The sequence below is a fragment of the Vulpes lagopus genome, chromosome 23 (assembly GCF_018345385.1).
Source record: "Vulpes lagopus strain Blue_001 chromosome 23, ASM1834538v1, whole genome shotgun sequence".
Lineage (NCBI taxonomy): Eukaryota > Metazoa > Chordata > Mammalia > Carnivora > Canidae > Vulpes > Vulpes lagopus.
In genome coordinates, this window is record NC_054846.1 from 41,429,954 (window position 1) to 41,447,483 (window position 17,530).

The following is a 17,530-nucleotide window of genomic DNA, read 5'->3' on the forward strand; positions in this document are numbered from 1 at the left end:
TTTCAGCATTACTTTCACTCCAGTCTTTTAGCTATCCCTTATACGGTATTCACTTAGAAGTTTTAAAACAAAACAAAAAAGAAACAACTGTTAAATTTTACTAAAAATATAGAAGCAAAATTGCTAAACAAATCCAAGTTGAATTCAACAGGTGGTTCCAAATTTACAATGGTTCAACTTAGGATTTTTCCACTTCATGATGGTGTGAACTCAATACACAGTCAGTAGAAAATGTACTTGGAATTTTAAATTTTGACTTTTTCCAGGCTAGCCATATGCAGTACAATACTTTCTCATGATGCTGGGAGAGGCAGCAAGCCACAGCTCCCAGTCAGCTACACAATCATGAGGATCAACAACCAATACACTTACAACCATTCTGTACCCAGATGACAATTCTGTTTCAGTAAAGTATTCAATAAATTACAAGATATATTCAATGCTTTATTGTAAAGTAGTTTTGTGTTAGATGATTTTGCCCAATTATAGGCTAATATAGGTGTTCTACGCACATTTAAGGTAGGCTAGGCTAAGCTGTGATATTCTGCAGGTTAGGTGTAGTAAGTGCACTTTTTACTTAATTGATATTTTCTACTTATATGGGTTTATGAGGATATAACCCTACTGTAAGTCAAGGGAGACCTATATAAGGTAAATAAGACCTATATAAGCTTTGTATCAGTTTACTACAATACTACTCCTCAATCCAAAGTATATTAAAAGAAGAAACTAACTGTTCTAACAGGGATTCATTTATTTAATGGAGGTTGCTCTTGCAAAGCAAATATTGTTTATTGTTTAGACACAATTAAACATAATTTATCAATATAACTGAGGAAAAAATGCTAATTTACCATCTTGATAAATGATAAAAACTATCTCACAAAACAAACTTTAAAAGGAAACATTTTAAAATGCAGTAAGTTAAAAAAATGCAGTTAAGTTTACATAAGATAAACTCAAAATGGTTGAAAGATCTAAATGTGAGATAGGAATCCATCAAAATCCTAGAGGAGAGCACAGGCAGCAAACTTTTTGACCTTGGCCACAGCAAGTTCTTGCAAGACACGTCCATAAAGTCAAGGGAAACAAAACCAGTAATGAACTATTAGTATTTCATGGAGATAAAAAGCTTCCGCACAGCAAAGGAAACAGTCAACAAAACTAAAAGGCAACCTACAGAATGGGAGAAGATATTTGCAAATGACCTATCAGATAAAGGGCTAGTACCCAAGTTCTATAAAGAACTTATCAAACTTAACACCCAAAAAAACAAAGAATCAAGTCAAGAAATGAGCAGAAGGCATGAACGGAGAAGACCTACAAGCGCATGAAAAAAAAATGCTCCCCATCACTTGTCAACAGGGAAATACAAATCAAAACCACAATGAGATACCACTTTACACTGGTAAATATGGCTAAAATTAACAAGATAGGAAACAACAAATTTTGGTGAGGATGTGGAGATAGGGGAACCCTCTTGCACTGTTGGTGGGGATGCAAACTGGTGCAGCCACTCAGGAAAACAGTGGGGAGGTTCCTTAAAAAGTTGAAAATAGAGCTACCCTACAACCCAGTAATTTCACTACTGGGTATTTACCCCAAAGATACAGCTGTAGTGAAATGATAGTGGAATGATAGGGCATTGCACCCCAATGTTCATAGCAGCGATGTCCACAATAGCTAAACTGTGGAAGGAGCCATGATGTCCTTTGACAGATGAATGGATAAAGAAGATGTGGTCTATATACACAATGGAATAGTACTCAGCCATCAGAAAGGATGAATATCTACCACTTATATTGACATGCATAGAACTGGAGGGTATTACACCGAGTGAAATAAGTCAATCAGAGAAATAACAATTATCATATGGTTTCATTTGTATGCGGAATATAAGAAATAGTAAAAGGGATTATAAGGGAAAAGGAGGAAGCTGAGTGGTGAAAAATTAGAGAGGAAGACAAACCATAAGAGACTCTTAACTTTGGGAAACAAACAAAGGGTTCCAGAAGGGGAGGTGGATAGGAGGTTAGGGTAACTGGGGGATGGGCATTAAGGAGAGCACATGATGAGATGAGCACTGGGTGTTATAATATATGCTGGCAAATTGAATCTAAATTAAAGAAATTTTTTAAACTAAAAAATGAGCATGCCATCTAAAAATCAAATGTGACTCATCACAAATGTGATGGCTAATTTTAGCCATCGCTGGTCAAAAATGTCTGCACTTTAACCCTCATTTTGTAGAGAAATATTCATGACAAACAGAGAAGTCATCCAGTATAATGAATAAAATTGGCAGTTTGCATTTTACAGACAAACTGAAAATAGCAAACATCCAAAGATGTTGTTTTTAAAAACAGTTTGGTAATAATTGGAACAACAAAAATAATGGAACCTGAGAAGTATGAGGGAAATGTGAATCCCTGAAACAGGAATGCTGCTAATAATGATACCACCATTTATACGGTATTTTAAGAGAACCACACAGATAATTGAATGGCAGCACCAGAATTTAATCCCATGTTTCCAAAAGTGTTCCAAGTCCCAGGTTAACAACAAAAAAAAATGTAATGTTAAAACCTTTAATAAGGAGTTCTTTCTCTGACCTTTGAAATCTAATTCCTGGGATGTCTAAGTTGCTAGACTTAATATATTAAAAGCCATTTCTCTAATTTCAGTAAGTTGTGAAATATTTAAAGTTTTAATAAATTTATGTATCCTTTTTTTTAAAAAAATCCTTATTTTAACACCTAAAAAGAAAGATTCACATATTCATTCCAATAGCTGTATTGGGCTTGGCTGCCAAGTAGTACTGTTACACACACACTCAGGCACTTGGAAGGTCATTGAACGGCTCTTTAACCGAACAAGTCAGGATAAAGTGGCCACATTCCCACAACTGGACTCCAAGTTCATTTTTTACAAGGACACCTTACTCAAAACAGGCCGTGGGGCAGCTGCACTTGAACCTTGCCTCTGGATTATGAAACCAGTGAAGTTAGCATGATTCTTATGGCTTCTTTGACTTCAGAGTGTCTTATTTATTGAAGTGGAACTTTCTGAATGGAGAGGCTGAGATCCTGCCTGCTTAGTGTGTATGTTGTGTGTATACATATAACTTTCAGTAGCATTCTAGATTCAGGCAGGCAGTCCACAGTAAAATACATGTCATAGCCTGTTTTTGACAGATTATACAGCAGCCCTGGATCAAGGATTTCTTTCCCTGGAAGAGTCTTAAGATTGTTTGCTACCTAATGCTTTGCTTCTTTGGCTATTTGCTAGTTTTGATGAATTTGCTGTGATCCAGGAGGGTTTTCAAGTGTTTCTTTTAGAGTCAGCCTACAACTGGGAATATACTTAAATAGTCTTAACAGGAGGTCGCTGGCTCCCTCTACAAAGGAGGGAGGTAGTTCTCTTGGAGGATACAGCATGTACTGACCACCCTAATTTTGCAATCTTAAACTCTCCAGCTGATCCTAGGAGCAACTTCTCTGGTCCAATGTCTCTATGAATAACTCTCTGAATGACAGGAAGAGGGGCTTGCTCCTTTTCAGGATGAAGAGAAAAATGACAAGCCTCTTAAAAAATCTCTGTTTTCAGTATGCCACCATGTTCAGCAAGATCTAAAAGCCCTCTAGCAGATCATCTTGAGCTAGGGAAGGATGTGGAAGTCATCTTTTGCATCTTCCCACTGCAGAATGGTGAGAGCATCCAGCTACCTGAAGGTTGAGACAGACGTGCCAAGGGAGCCAGGGGACTAGAAGAAGCCTGAAGTTGGATCAAGGATAAAACAGAAGATCAGCATCTTGAAACTAGAAGCTATGACTGCAGGTGGGCAGCAGCGGGATTCCCAAAGAGCCAGATGAGATGTATCACAGACTTGAGATTCTCTGACCCCACTTCTAGGGGGCTTCCCTTGCACTTAGAATCCATTCTATGAGGTGAGACAGAAAAGAGACACACCTCAAAACAGGAGAGAGAAAGCCCCACTATGGAGTGGAACTGACAACAGGATCACTATACAAACAGACCAGACTGTCCCACAGTGTGGGCCAGAAGCCCCAGCAGGTAAAATCTTGATTTTCACTTTTATTAACTTGTTTGACTTTCATTTTTTTCTAACTCAGTAGAATAGTGTCAAACATTGCAAAGTCATCATCGAGTCATCTCTCTCTCTCTCTCTCTTTTTTTTTTTACCCCAAAGTCAATACATCAAAGTGAGGGTTTTTATGTATTGAGTTTTCATGAAGCAGTAGAGCTATGTCGTCAACTCTCCTTTCCAAATGTAGAAATAAATCTACCCATTTATCTATTCCATTGTCAATAACATCTATTCCCCAGGCTACTAAAATAGTCTCCGAGCTAGTATCCCTGCTAACAGTTTGCCATGTACAATTCTTTCTCCATAGAGTATCCAACATACTTAAAATTCTCTAATAGGTCTTATTACAGTTAAAAAGAAAAATCAAATCCTTATTGTGGCTTGGCTTCTGACCTTTGTCTGCCTCCTTCTCCTCAGTATTACTCTGTCTCTCTAACCCCCAACAACACTGACCTCTCTGGTCTTCAAAATGACAAATTATGTTTCTTCACAGAGCCTATACAGCTGATGTTCTTTCTTCCTGGAAAATCCCACCTGGCAGATCTTCACATGACAAAATGCTCCTTCTTGTCATCCAGATTGTAACTCAAAACCACTTTTTCAAAAAGGATTTCCTCAAGCCTCCCATCAAAAGTAGCCATCTTTTCCCTGACTTTCCTTCATTTGTTTATGAGACATATAGTCCCTTTATCACTTTGGAATGTAAGTTCCTTGAGAGCAGGAGTCATATGGGCTTCTTGCTCACTGGTATATAGGCACTTTATCAATTTTGTTGAATGAAGTCATGAAAAATGGATAAACCAGGCCACAGAGGAGGACAGTTACCTTCTTCTCATTGCTTCTCTTCCTACTGGTATTTCTCATGTCACTCTCAATTTCTCTATGACTAGACAAAATGACTAGGTATCAGGCAATGCCAACAAACGGAAAATGTAGTCCTAGAGAATGGTATGCAAAGGGTTTAAAGAGAGATTAAGGAAAGAAAAATCTTAGTTTAGGAGAGTAAAGAGTAGACTTCTTTAAAACATCGTAGCCTCTCAATGTTGGACCTTCAAGTCAGGAATATAAAGGTTAAGAAATGCCTATGTTATATAAAGTATTACATAAATTGTATTTTCTGAGTTTAAATACTTAAAATTTACTATGAGATATATAACTGGTGAATCTTTTTAAGAGGACATACGTTAGATCAAAGTGAGGGTTTTTATGTATTGAGTTTTCATGAAGCAGTAGAGCTATGTCGTTAATTGACATGAGATGTGCTATAGGATTTAATCTTTTTCACAACTGACAAAAATAGGCAATCAGGGTAAAGGTAATCAGAAAAAAATAGATACACTGCTTAAATTTCATTAGAAATTTGACCTTAAATAACATATTTCTGAAGAAATATTCTTCAGTTAAATTTTAGTTAAAATTGTTCTGCTCAAACTTAACAAGACAGTGACAATACAGAATATTTGTGTAAAACTCTGAGTTTAAATTATATGCTTGTAGTCACATAAGTTGATCAGTCAGTGGCTTTTAAGAGCAGAATTTAGTATAATTATGCATGATATATACTTTTTTAGGTACAAAAATTATGTTATTTGACAATGCTTGGACCTCTGCATACTATGGGAAAGACTTGTTTCTTAAAAAAAACATATTAACTAGCCCATTAACAATCAGGTTCTTAATGTAGCATCACATTCTGAAATAAAAAAACTACATTCCTATCATGTTACAGATTAATACTTGTTCTCAGAACTATTTCCAAAAAAGAAAAAAATTCTTACCAGACATAAACTGTGTAATAGAGGATAATTCCATTTGGCTCCAGGGGTGGTTGCCATGACAACTTCACCGTGACACCAGACAACTGTTTTACAGAAAAGTCTTGGGGGGGAGAATCAGGAGCTGAAAAGTTAGGGTAAGGATAGTACATTTTATCAAACATATATAAGAGAAGGCTAAAATGGAGACGCGCTAAGTTTTCATTATAAACATGCTGGTAAATGAATCAAGTTCACTGCCTTTCTTCGTGAGCATGGGAGACTAATTGTTTACTTTCAAAATGAGATGATAAAAAGAGATTTTGCATGGTGGTGTTAGAACATCTGTTTCTGTGATTCAATGGAAAAATATATTTCATGAGAAAAAAGAACAAGGGGTAAGTCACAGTGATTCACCTACTGTTCAAGTACATCTCGGTAAATTATCATCCTCTAGTAAAAATAAGACGACTGGGGTAAATAAATATAATATGTTGTGAAAGTGCTCCTCAAACAATAAAAGGAAGTAGAAGAAAATCACACATTCAAGAAGTGGTAAAGTGATAAGCATAACACTGGGAGAGGAGTTAAAATGACTGACCTCACAAATAAAAACTATATTCCTCAATTTCGGTTGTCATTTAACTGTAAAATAGTATCAAAATCTGTTCACGGAGTCTTCAAAATTGAATGGTGACAAAGAAAATCAATGTAGCACATAAACAAGAGTATGGACAGGTTAGGGTCTACTTCTAATTCTGCTAGAACAGCATAAGGATTCAAATACCTTAGCCATCCTGCACCGTATAAGCACTAAAAAAGATTACTAGCAACCTACTTAGCCAAGTTTATGTTTACATTTAGATAAAACATTTAGGATGGCATTTCTCAGGTCTGTGTATCACCACAGTAATGTCTTAGAAGATTAATATACAATTTTTTGCATATAGAAGAGTATAAATTACTACAACTTTTTTAAATCACTGTTACAGTGAACTCATAGGTAGCTAGTAGAAGTTTTAAGAATTTGCCCAGATCTTTGAACAACATTAACTTATAGATGAGCACATGTGCATATCACTTTTTTCCAATAATTTGGGGAAAATGCCACCTGAATTATTTTAATTTCTTTTGATTTTCTGAATAATCTCGACTAGAGGTGTGTGTGTACCTATGCCTATATGTGTATATGTGTGTTTTCATTATTTTGGTAACAACTTTCCAACAACAAAAGAATTATTGAGTAGAGAAAAGTTTTATGAGATGAATTCTAAGGAATAATGGTGACAGCTATATTCGTATTTTCATTTGGTGTTCTCACAGGCCCTACAATAAAAATGCTATCAAATATTGATTATCACAAGAATCCATATGTCACTTGGAATTGTCTGTTTCCCAAGATCTGAATTATTCTGAGAACTCTTTCATTTGTCAAAACAAAAGCCTATGGTATTTTTTTCTAACATCTTTGCAAACTTAACTTTTGTTTATTATTGGAAAAAAGGTACTGATAGTACTGATGTAGAACATAGTATGTTGTAACTAAGCATTTCTATTCTATAATATGCTTTACGACTTTCATGTCAAATATCAGAAATTTTGTTTTATTTTTAATTTTAGTATATCCTTGGGTATTTTCCTTTTTATGTAAAGCTTTTTATTGCTGACAATGTAATTAACATGTCAACTAAACAAAATATGTACTATAGCACACTAAGCTTTAATCATTTTGGCATCTGCATTCTGAAACAATAAAAAAAAATGAAATTTGTGAAAGGAATTAAGAGGTACAGGGGCAGTCAGGGTGGCTCAGCGGTTTAGCACCGCCTGAAGGCACCCAGGGCCTGATCCTGGAGACCTGAGATCGAGTCCCGCATCCGGCTCCCTGCGTGGAGCCTGCTTCTCCCTCTGCCTGTGTCTCTGCCTCTCTCTCTCTCTCTCTCTTTCTGTGTGTCTCTCATGAATGAATGAATAAATAAATAAATAAATATCCTTAAAAAGAGGTACAAACTTCCAGTCATAAAATAAATTTTTAAAAAATTAAATTTACTTCAAAAAAGGAAGGAAAATTAGAATACATAACTGCAATAACATCTTTTGAAATCTATCCAATTCATATAACAGAGCATATGAGAGTAGGTGCGAAGGGGATGCACAGACTCATCCTCCCTTGGTCTCACATGGTCTTTCCTATCTCTCATCCTATCCTCTCTCTTCACTCACCTTCCTTTAGGTCATAGCTTAGATGTAACTTCCCCAGCTACACTTTCTCTGATGCCTGAGAATAGCTAAAATCCCTCCTTTGTCCTGAGGAGTAATTTGGGGGAATACTTAAAAACCAGTGAGTAAAGTTTTAAGATTATTTGTCCATACACAAATCAAATTTAGATCTCTTCCCTTAAATCGCAAGTTTCATGAGAGTGAAGAGCACCTGATACCCAATAAAGCAAAGCTTCTCAGTCCTTTATCCATCCTTAATTTGCTCTGATTTTTCAATAAAGGAGTCTTGTTCTTCACCCTGCTCATTAGCAATTAAACCAATGACTTGGCCAAGGACTTAGATGGTGAGTTTAACAGTCCAGGTAATTCAGGTACATGGTGTAAGTTGAAACTATTGATTTAAGGGGTAAAAAAAAAAATCTGTGCAGAATATATGTTTACTACTGGTTTGGGTTCCTTCATATAAGACCTTAATTTCTCACCATCAGGACTATTTCATTAAATTGGAAAAAGAAAAGTTAGGTACTATATCTAGAAGGGCGTTGCATAAATGATATAGTACATCTTTGTTAGGCATTATATAAAATGGAAAAAAGAAAAAAATAAATAAATAAAATGGAAAAAAAGAGCTATCTTCACCCCTGCGACAGTTTTTAACAATTGTCTCATTGGGAAGGATTTATTTATTAGGCTAATTTTAACTTTCTCTCAACACAAAGAACTGCACTATGAAAAAATGAAAATTTGGACATATGAGTTTTGGTGGAGAAGTAAGTATAGTAAGCAGAGGCAATGACTAAGGAAGACCAATCCATGAGAGTACTTAGAACCTGGGACAAACCAGAGCCGACCACTAGGATGCCTTGGTGAAGTAATCTGGTGGAGGGAGAAACAGGGAAGGACCTGAAATAGAGGAGAAGGCTCTGAAGACTGTTATTTTGAATAAAATAAGAATGATGCAGAGAAAAGCCTTCCTTCTTCTAGAAGTTATAATGCACATTTTGTCCTGATGAATGCCTAGAATCTGAACATCCACAGAATGCAACCAAACTTGAAGATGGGAAAACTGGAAGGGCGGGGGAAGATACACTTAGGATACATACAGACCCTCCCCCCATGACAATAGGACTTCCTTTTGCAGAAACAAAAATAACAGTCTCAAATATATACCATGTATAAAACATAAAATGCAAATCCAAATCCCAAATACATTCCTCAGAAGTAGTTTTCTTAGCATGATATATGCCTAGAACTTGGTGAAGTACCAGTGTAAAGTGGTCTCAGTAGTAAAGTTGATTTTATTCAGGTTAGGAAAAGATACGTTTAAATATTCAATATGAAGGCTATTAACATTCAGGAATAGCATCTTGGCGAATTATGTAGAGAAACCTGGAAACAGGCCTGAACTCATTAGCAACCTAATCCTAATATGGTAAAAAAGGTTGTAGGTTAACATTACAGAGTCTACCTCAAAACCGATGTAAATGTCTATTCTTATGAACGTTAAAGCTGAAAAACACAGTTGTAACATACATTAGGTGATGTTTAAACCATTCAGACCAAAATTTTAGCCTTAAGAATTCCCATGAAAAAGAATTACTGATTTTTTACAGAGCACGGGAGACTTCAGAATCAAAAAAGAACATTTTATACCTGACTTTATTGAACACAAATCTGACTGCTAGTTTCTCTTTATTCCATGCCAGTGAAATCTCTGTATGATGCCGGCATGGTACACAACTGATACCCAAGTCTATGAGACTTTTTACATTATATCTTCATTTTATACACATATTGTTTTGAAATGTGATGGATCCAAAATATATCAGTATCCACTACTATATTACCATCTTCTTCAGTCAGGACATTTAGGGGCTCGCTCCGCACTCCTTCACCCCTGAGTGTACTAGCAGACACCTCGATCTTGTATTGGGTATATTTCTTCAGTCCTAAAAAGAAATTAAATAGATAAGACTTATAAAATATCCTTTAGTAACATGCAAGAGGCAAACTATGAAATGACTCTTAAAATTCCAAAAGTAAAACTAAATGAAAATGAAGCATTTTCAAACAGCAAGTCCTATTACAAAGACAAAGTATATAGGATAATGTAACAAAGGATTGACTTAGAGTATTCTTTCATGTGACTGTAATAAATGCCTAGCTTATTTAACTTAAAGAATTGTCATGCCCTGTAAAAGACTAATCATAAAAAAAAAGACTAATCATATTTACCATTTATAATATAACAGCAAGCTGATATTTTGTGGCCATACTGTCAATATTAATATAAATGCCAACCATCATATATTATTTTTACCTTTAATGCTTTGGGTCAAAGAGGTTGTATTTATAGTTCTTTCCTCATTTTCACTACTTCTCCTGAGATAAATTGTATATTTTTGTATGATTCCATTAGGACTACTTGGGGGAAGGAATGATAGCTCAATCTCTCCAGAAGATATGTTTTTGTAAGTAATATTTTCCGGTGCACTATCAGGCACTGGGAAAAGATAAAAATATAAATGCATAAAATAATTTCATCCTAAAAATATATTCTGAAAAAAAACACATTTTGCTTAAGTCTTTACCTAAGTACACTAGGATATATATATAAGAACATCCTAAATGGAATAAGAGACACAAAACTTATACACTTATAACTATATAAGAAATTGCATCTCAAAAGAATATTCATACTATGATTCTATGGAATAATGCTTATAGGATGATATTTTTACTTAAATGCTTAAGATGGTATTAATTATACTATCATTGTAAAACACACAAATGCAAGAAAGAAGTTTGAAAAAAGCCTAAAAATCAATTCTGCCTTTCATTAATAATGATAATATTTAAAAGTCTAATAATTAGTTTGGGTATAAAACAAGGTGTATGACAAGGAAGGAACCTCTCCTAGACACAATGTTGCACATTATGACCTGGAAGGAAACTAGTCTCCTAAGGATACAAGATTATCATTAAATAAAATATTAGTTTTATGTATCTATGAATGTTCTTATTGTATTGAATGCAATGGTCATAAAATGGTTCTCTACATATATTCAAATACTGGTACTACATGTGGGATTCTAACTCTGGTAAATATTGAAACGGATACCCTAAACTGAATGAGTTTCTTAATTAAAACAAAACTCTTCATAAGGTTAAAACAAACTTTTTTTAAAGGAATTGCAGAGTTGACAGGAAAGTTAGAAATCTGTGGTAGTCAAAAAACAAAAGTGAAAAAAAATTAAACAAAAAACAAAGTAAAGATATGTATCCTTAAATGGAAGCTGGTACTATAAAGCCAGCTTTGTCTTGGAAGGTACTGGCCAATCCTGGTGATATTGAGTTTTTGCATTAACAGCTGAATATCTGCAAAATGCCAGATAAAGAAGATAAAGTCTTTGGGCCAGGAGAAGAGTAAGGGGTATCCCTGTGTAAGAAGCTGGAAAACCAAAAGAACACAATTTAAACCATTTACTGGACAACTCTAGGGGGTACCCTGAATTCCTCTGCAGAATGCCACAGAATTCAGTGAGTTGCAACCCCTGATCTTATGCAATGTCATGTGTTCACCCTCAGGGAAGAGGGAGTGAGAAGTAAACCCACCATACAAAAGAGGACAGAGAAGAATTTTTTTTTTTCCTCACTCCACTCTGGATGAAGAAGTGAAAAAGAAAGAAAAATTAAGCAGTTTTGGAACTTCATGCCTATCCCTAAGAGCCTATGTGGCTCAAATCCATGCTACCTGAAAAAACTTCTCTTCAGAACTTAAATTAAAATGAGTCTGTAATGGAATTGCTGTTACTCAAAAGCAACTAGCAGAAGTAAACATAAATCCTCTCAGGAAGAACTCAGCTTCTACTTAGGCCACATGCATGCACCATGGATAAATTTCAATGAAAATGTGCTGACTGAAAAAATCACTAAACACATAAGCAAGTTCAGGCACCAATAAAGAAAGCAAAGAACAAGAAAATTTCTTGGTCTCCCCACTCCCATGTCCCCACAAACAAACCACAGCAGTCACACTTCAAAAGACTTCAGATATTGAATTTACCAAAGAAAAAAAATAAATGTTTAATGTATTTTATTTTATTTTTTTTATAATTTTTATTTATTTATGATAGTCACACAGAGAGAGAGAGAGAGAGAGAGGCAGAGACACAGGCAGAGGGAGAAGCAGGCTCCATGCACCGGAAGCCCGATGTGGGATTCGATCCCGGGTCTCCAGGATCGCGCCCTGGGCCAAAGGCAGGCGCCAAACCGCTGCGCCACCCAGGGATCCCTGTTTAATGTATTTTAACACATCAAACAGATTTGAAAATATGAGCAAAGAATTCTTCAGATAATAATAAATGATACATATTGCCAAGTGATTTGAAAGAGAACCAGACAGGCCTTCTGGAATAAAAAAACAAAATAATTGAAATCAAAATTCTTTGATGTATAAAAAAGCACATTTGATAGAGATAGAGAGAAATTTAATGAAAAGGATAACGGTATTGAAAAACTATCAAGAATGTAGCTCATAGAAAGAAAACATGGAAAATATAAAATGGCAGTTAAGAGACATGGAATATATACCAAAGGAGTTTAAGATAACAGAGAGGATGAGAAAGAAGAAATATTTAAAAGGATAACGGCTGAGACCTTTCAAAATTGTTGAAAGATATCAAACATCAGGTCAAGAAATCTCAATAACTTCCCAGCAGGAAAATATTTTTAAGCAATCATATTTAGACACACTATTGTAAAAGAAAAGATCTTGACACTTAAAAAAAAAAAAAAAAAGACAAGTCATCTACACAGGAATGACAATTAGACTGACAAATTACCTCAAATGAAAAACAACTGGAATTCTAGACTCAGAAAAGTTGACAAAAGCAAAATAAAACATATTCAGACAATCAAAGCCAGAAAATCCTCCACGAATGAAATTATAAACAATGCATGTTATGCAGAAAAATATTTACTGGAGATGAAAGACCACAGTTGCAAAGATAATGGTTTAAAAGTTGCCTGCATGCAACAATAACATTAATAACTAATTTGAGGGGTTAAAAATTATTGCTCTTATAAAGTCCTATTATAAGAATCTTTCCTTGGGACACCTGACTGGTTCAGTGGTTGAGCATCTGCCTTTGGCTCAGGTTGTGATCCTGGAGTCCCAGGATTGAGTCCTGCATCGGGCTCCCAGCATGGAGCCTGCTTCTCCCTCTGCCTGGTCTCTGCCTCTCTCTGTGTCTCTCATGAATAAATAAATAAAATCTTAAAAAAAAAAAACAAAAAAACAAAAAAACAATCCCTATAACTGCAGGACCCGGGAGTTCAGTAGCTCCATTTATTGCTCCTTTTTGGCAGTTCCAGATTATGTCTACTTCCTTCTACCTGAAAAACCCTAGCGCTACCCCTCCTTAAGAGTCATTTAGTGATACTATGCCACTTCTTCAAGCATCTTAAAAATATTATCACCTAGGGTAGGGGAGGGGCAGGGAGAGGGGCAGGGAGATGGATGAAATAGATGACAAGGATTTTGGAGGGCACTTTTGATGAGCACTGGGCGAAGGCTGAAAGTGCTGAATCACTATATTGTACACCTGAAACTAATATTACACTGTATGTTAACCAACTGGAATTAAAATAAAAACTTTTAAAAAAAGGAAAAACTTTATCACCTGGATGACTGACTTCCTCTCTACCAATCTTAAGAGATGTCACCATCAACACAAATGATCTGTCCAATTCCCTGGACTCTGTATTCCTTGATCTCCATTATTCCAAATTTTCCTCCACTTCACTTTACTTGTCTATACCCCAAACCCTATTAATTATCAATAACTGCCAGTGTTCCTTTCTTTGGCAATACCTCCTATCTTTCCAGTTTACTGACCTTTGTACTGACAACCCAACAGTTCTTTGTCCCTCACCAAAACTTCAGTGTTCATCCCCTCCCTTATGTCCTCGTCTTCCTACTCACTCAGGCAAGAGCCCATCACCTACCACCAAAACCTGTCCCTAGCAATCCCCATCAACTCCTTCCATTTCCATCTTGCTTTTCAGCAAAATTGCAATTCGGGTTAAACTGAGCTCAGTGCTAGTTCCAGGTGAGCAATGGAACAGCTGAAAAGATCTATAGAAAACAAAACTCCATGCCAACTAGTCTCATTTAAATTTAAACCTCATGGGATGCCCGGGTGGCTCAGTGGTTGAGCCTTCAGCCCAGGGCGTGCCCCTGGAGATCTGGGATCGAGTCCCATATCAGGCTCCCTGCACGGAGCCTGCTTCTCTCTCTTTCTGCCTGTGTCTCTGCCTCTCTCTCTCTCTGTGTGTCTCTCATGGATAAATAAAATTTAAAATAAAATAAAATAAATTTAAACCTCAAATTTCAAAGGAATTATTTCTACTTTAGAGCAGCCTATATTTTACTTTACTCAGCTCCATCTACAGCTCTGTTATGTATGTTTTCACCATATTTTCTGTCCAAAAACATCCAAAATTCCCTCCCCACTTCATACTGAAAGCTGATAAACTTGCTTCCCACTTCATTGTGACAATAAAAACACTCAGAAGAGAACTGCATTATCTTCCTTCTACTGATTTTCCTTTAACTGCTTTCTCTCCTTACTCCCTTCCAAGGCATAGCCCTGCCCTGCTTTTTTTCTTTCAACTTTGAATTTAAATTCTAGTTCATTAATACACAGTGTTAATAGTGGTTGCAGATGTAGAATTTAGCTAGTCATCACTTATATACAACATCTAAGATATATACAACATCTTACGATGCTCATCGTAAGTGTCCTCCTTAATCCCCATCACCTATTTAACTCATCCTCCACCTACCTCCTCCTCCATAACCATCAGTTTGTTCTCTGTAGTTAAAAGTCTGTTTCCTGGTTTGCCTCTCTTTTTTGTCCCCTATGTTCATCTGTTTTGTTTCTTAAATTCCCCATTTGAGTGAAATCATATGAGATTTGTCTCTGACTTTTATCGCTTAGCATAATACTCTCTAGCTCCATCCACGTCATTGCAAATGGCAAGATTTCATTCTTTTTGATGGCTGAGTTAATAATATTCCATTGTATAAATATACCACATTTTCTTTATCCATTCAACAGTCGATGGAGATTTGCCTAGCCCTCCATTTCTGTGCTAGATTAAATTCTATCTATCTAGTCAGAGGTTTTAGAATTGAAGTTATTCCCTTTCTGTTGCATTATTTTCTCTTTTTGTTGATTTATTTCTATCTTGTATACATATGAACACACATGTTGTATCACAGCAAAAGTGGGAAAAAAAAGATGCTTGATTCTCTTTGCCCTTTCAACTATTGCTCCATTCTGGCCTCTATAATACATCAAAATTGCTCAAAATTCACCTTTACTCATTTTCTCCACTTTTTAAATATGTCATTCTGTCTTAGCCTCATTTCAGTTGGGTATTTCCTCCCATTTTTTCCATGAAACTTACTGTCATGAAGTCACCAGTGATCTCCATATTGCCAACCACTAATCAGTTGTATGTGCTCATCTTACTTACTTCCCTGACAGCAGTATTTGACATAGGAAATAAATTCCTTCTACTTGAAAATCTTTATTCACTAGCTTTGCAAGACACAATCTTCTGGAGGTACTTGAGTGACTTGGTTGGTTAAGCATCTGCCTTCTGCTCAGGTCATCATTCCAGGGTTCTGGGATGGAGCCCGACATAGGGCTCCCTGCTCCGTGGGGAGCCTGCTTCTCCCTCTCCCTCTGCCTTTCCCCCTGCTTGTGTTCTCTCTGTGTGTCAAATAAACAAAATCTTAAAAAAAAAGATTCAGTCTTCTGACTTTCCTCTACCTTACCACTGCCTACTTCTACTTAGTCCTTGACTAAATCCTCTCTGACTTCCCAAAGTCTATAGGTCACATTACCCCAGAACATAGGTGTCTGCTTCTTTCCATTTCTATCTACACACCCCCTGATATGACTTCATCTCATCCCTTGACTTCAAATTGTGTATTCAACCCTGGATCGTCTCCCCAAGTTTCAAACTTGCATATCCAATTGCCTTCATGACAGGTACTCAGATACTTAAAACATGTTCAAAACAGAACTGAATTTCCTCCAAACCGACTCTTCTCTAGATTTCCCTTTCTCAGTAAATGGTACCACCATTCACCCGGATATTCAAATGAAACACCTAGAAGTCATGATTCTTCTCTTCATTCCCAAACCCAACATAGGCAGCAATGATTTCCAAAACTACAAATCGTATCATATTCTTGCCATAATTCTTCAATATCTACTTATTATAATTAAACCCTAAACTCAGAATAACACCAAGAATCTGCACAGTCCACCTTTGCCAGCCTCTCTCTCCTCATCTACTAATTCTCTCCCCATAACTCATGCTACTTGAATGACAGAAATGCTCTGCTCTTCCTCAACCACATAAAGTATCTTCCCACTTCAGGAATTTGGTTATTGCTATTCCTCCTTCTGGAGCACTTTTTCCCCCCTTTTTCTCATCTAATTTACTCTTATATATCTGGGTAAATGCAATTTTTTCAGAGAGGGCTTCTCTCAGCCCTCTACCTCAAATAGCCTGCTTACTAATCCATAACTCTTTCTTCTTTCCCTGTTTTTGATTCTTCTTATAATTTACCACTACCAAAGTCATATATTATTTGTTTACTGGTTTATTTTCTGTGAAACTTCTGGAATGTTAAGTTCCAGGAAGGTAGGAATTTTGTCTTACTGCTGTATCTACAAAGCTTATGAGACCATAAAAACCTGTTCAGGCCATGAATAGATATGTTCAACATGACATAAAATATGTTTAAAAACAAGAGAGAAATTCAAAGCTAAGCAAAACAAGATTGAATAGTTCTTTAACTGCAAGAAAAAAAGGCGTTAGTAATACTATGCTTGAACTTCATAACTCAGTATAACCTCTGATTTTGAAAAATTCTCATTGGAACTTGCTAAATTGTCCCTCTGGAGTTGTCTGCCGACCACCAGTAGTCAGAATATAAATATGCATCTGTGACCCTAGGCTGATATCCTTTGCAGGGATCCCTGGGTGGCGCAGCGGTTTGGCGCCTGCCTTTGGCCCAGGGCGCGATCCTGGAGACCCGGGATCGAATCCCACGTCGGGCTCCCGGTGCATGGAGCCTGCTTCTCCCTCTGCCTGTGTCTCTGCCTCTCTCTCTCTGTGTGTGACTATCATAAATAAATAAAAATTAAAAAAAAAATCTATGATATCCTTTGCATTTTTATTCATTTATCCTTAGGGGATAACCAGTGCTGGATTCAGGGGCAATAAAGATAGGCTTGATGACTTACTGATTTTGCAGAGTAATGATGCACTTAAGAGTTTTCTGAACTAATACAGTGTCCAATTATGAATTATTGTGTAAAATAGATAACTCATGAACAAAAATTAAATTATTATAATCACT

The 17,530-nt window shown here is 36.2% G+C and overlaps 1 protein-coding gene and 1 long non-coding RNA gene across 8 annotated transcripts in view; one reads left to right on the top strand and one right to left on the bottom strand.

Moving 5' to 3' along the window:
* Positions 1 to 12,197, top strand: part of LOC121481155 — a 179,947-nt gene extending 167,750 nt beyond the window's left edge. Inside the window, exons 4-5 of one of the 4 annotated variants that reach the window (XR_005985200.1) lie at positions 3,704 to 4,074; positions 11,453 to 12,197. This is a non-coding gene — a long non-coding RNA (uncharacterized LOC121481155). Of the gene's footprint in view, positions 1 to 3,703; positions 5,881 to 11,452 lie in introns of those variants that run through there. The other 3 variants (XR_005985199.1, XR_005985201.1, XR_005985198.1) reach the window with 3 other exon arrangements.
* Positions 1 to 17,530, bottom strand: part of PTPRQ (protein tyrosine phosphatase receptor type Q) — a 200,357-nt gene that overhangs the window by 144,084 nt on the left and 38,743 nt on the right. For all 4 annotated transcript variants that reach the window (XM_041738237.1, XM_041738236.1, XM_041738238.1 and 1 more), the window contains 3 exons: positions 10,403 to 10,585; positions 9,930 to 10,031; positions 5,887 to 6,007 (listed from right to left, as the gene is read on the bottom strand). In XM_041738237.1, coding sequence (XP_041594171.1) covers positions 5,887 to 6,007; positions 9,930 to 10,031; positions 10,403 to 10,585 — 406 coding nt within the window. The remainder of the gene's footprint in view (positions 1 to 5,886; positions 6,008 to 9,929; positions 10,032 to 10,402; positions 10,586 to 17,530) is intronic.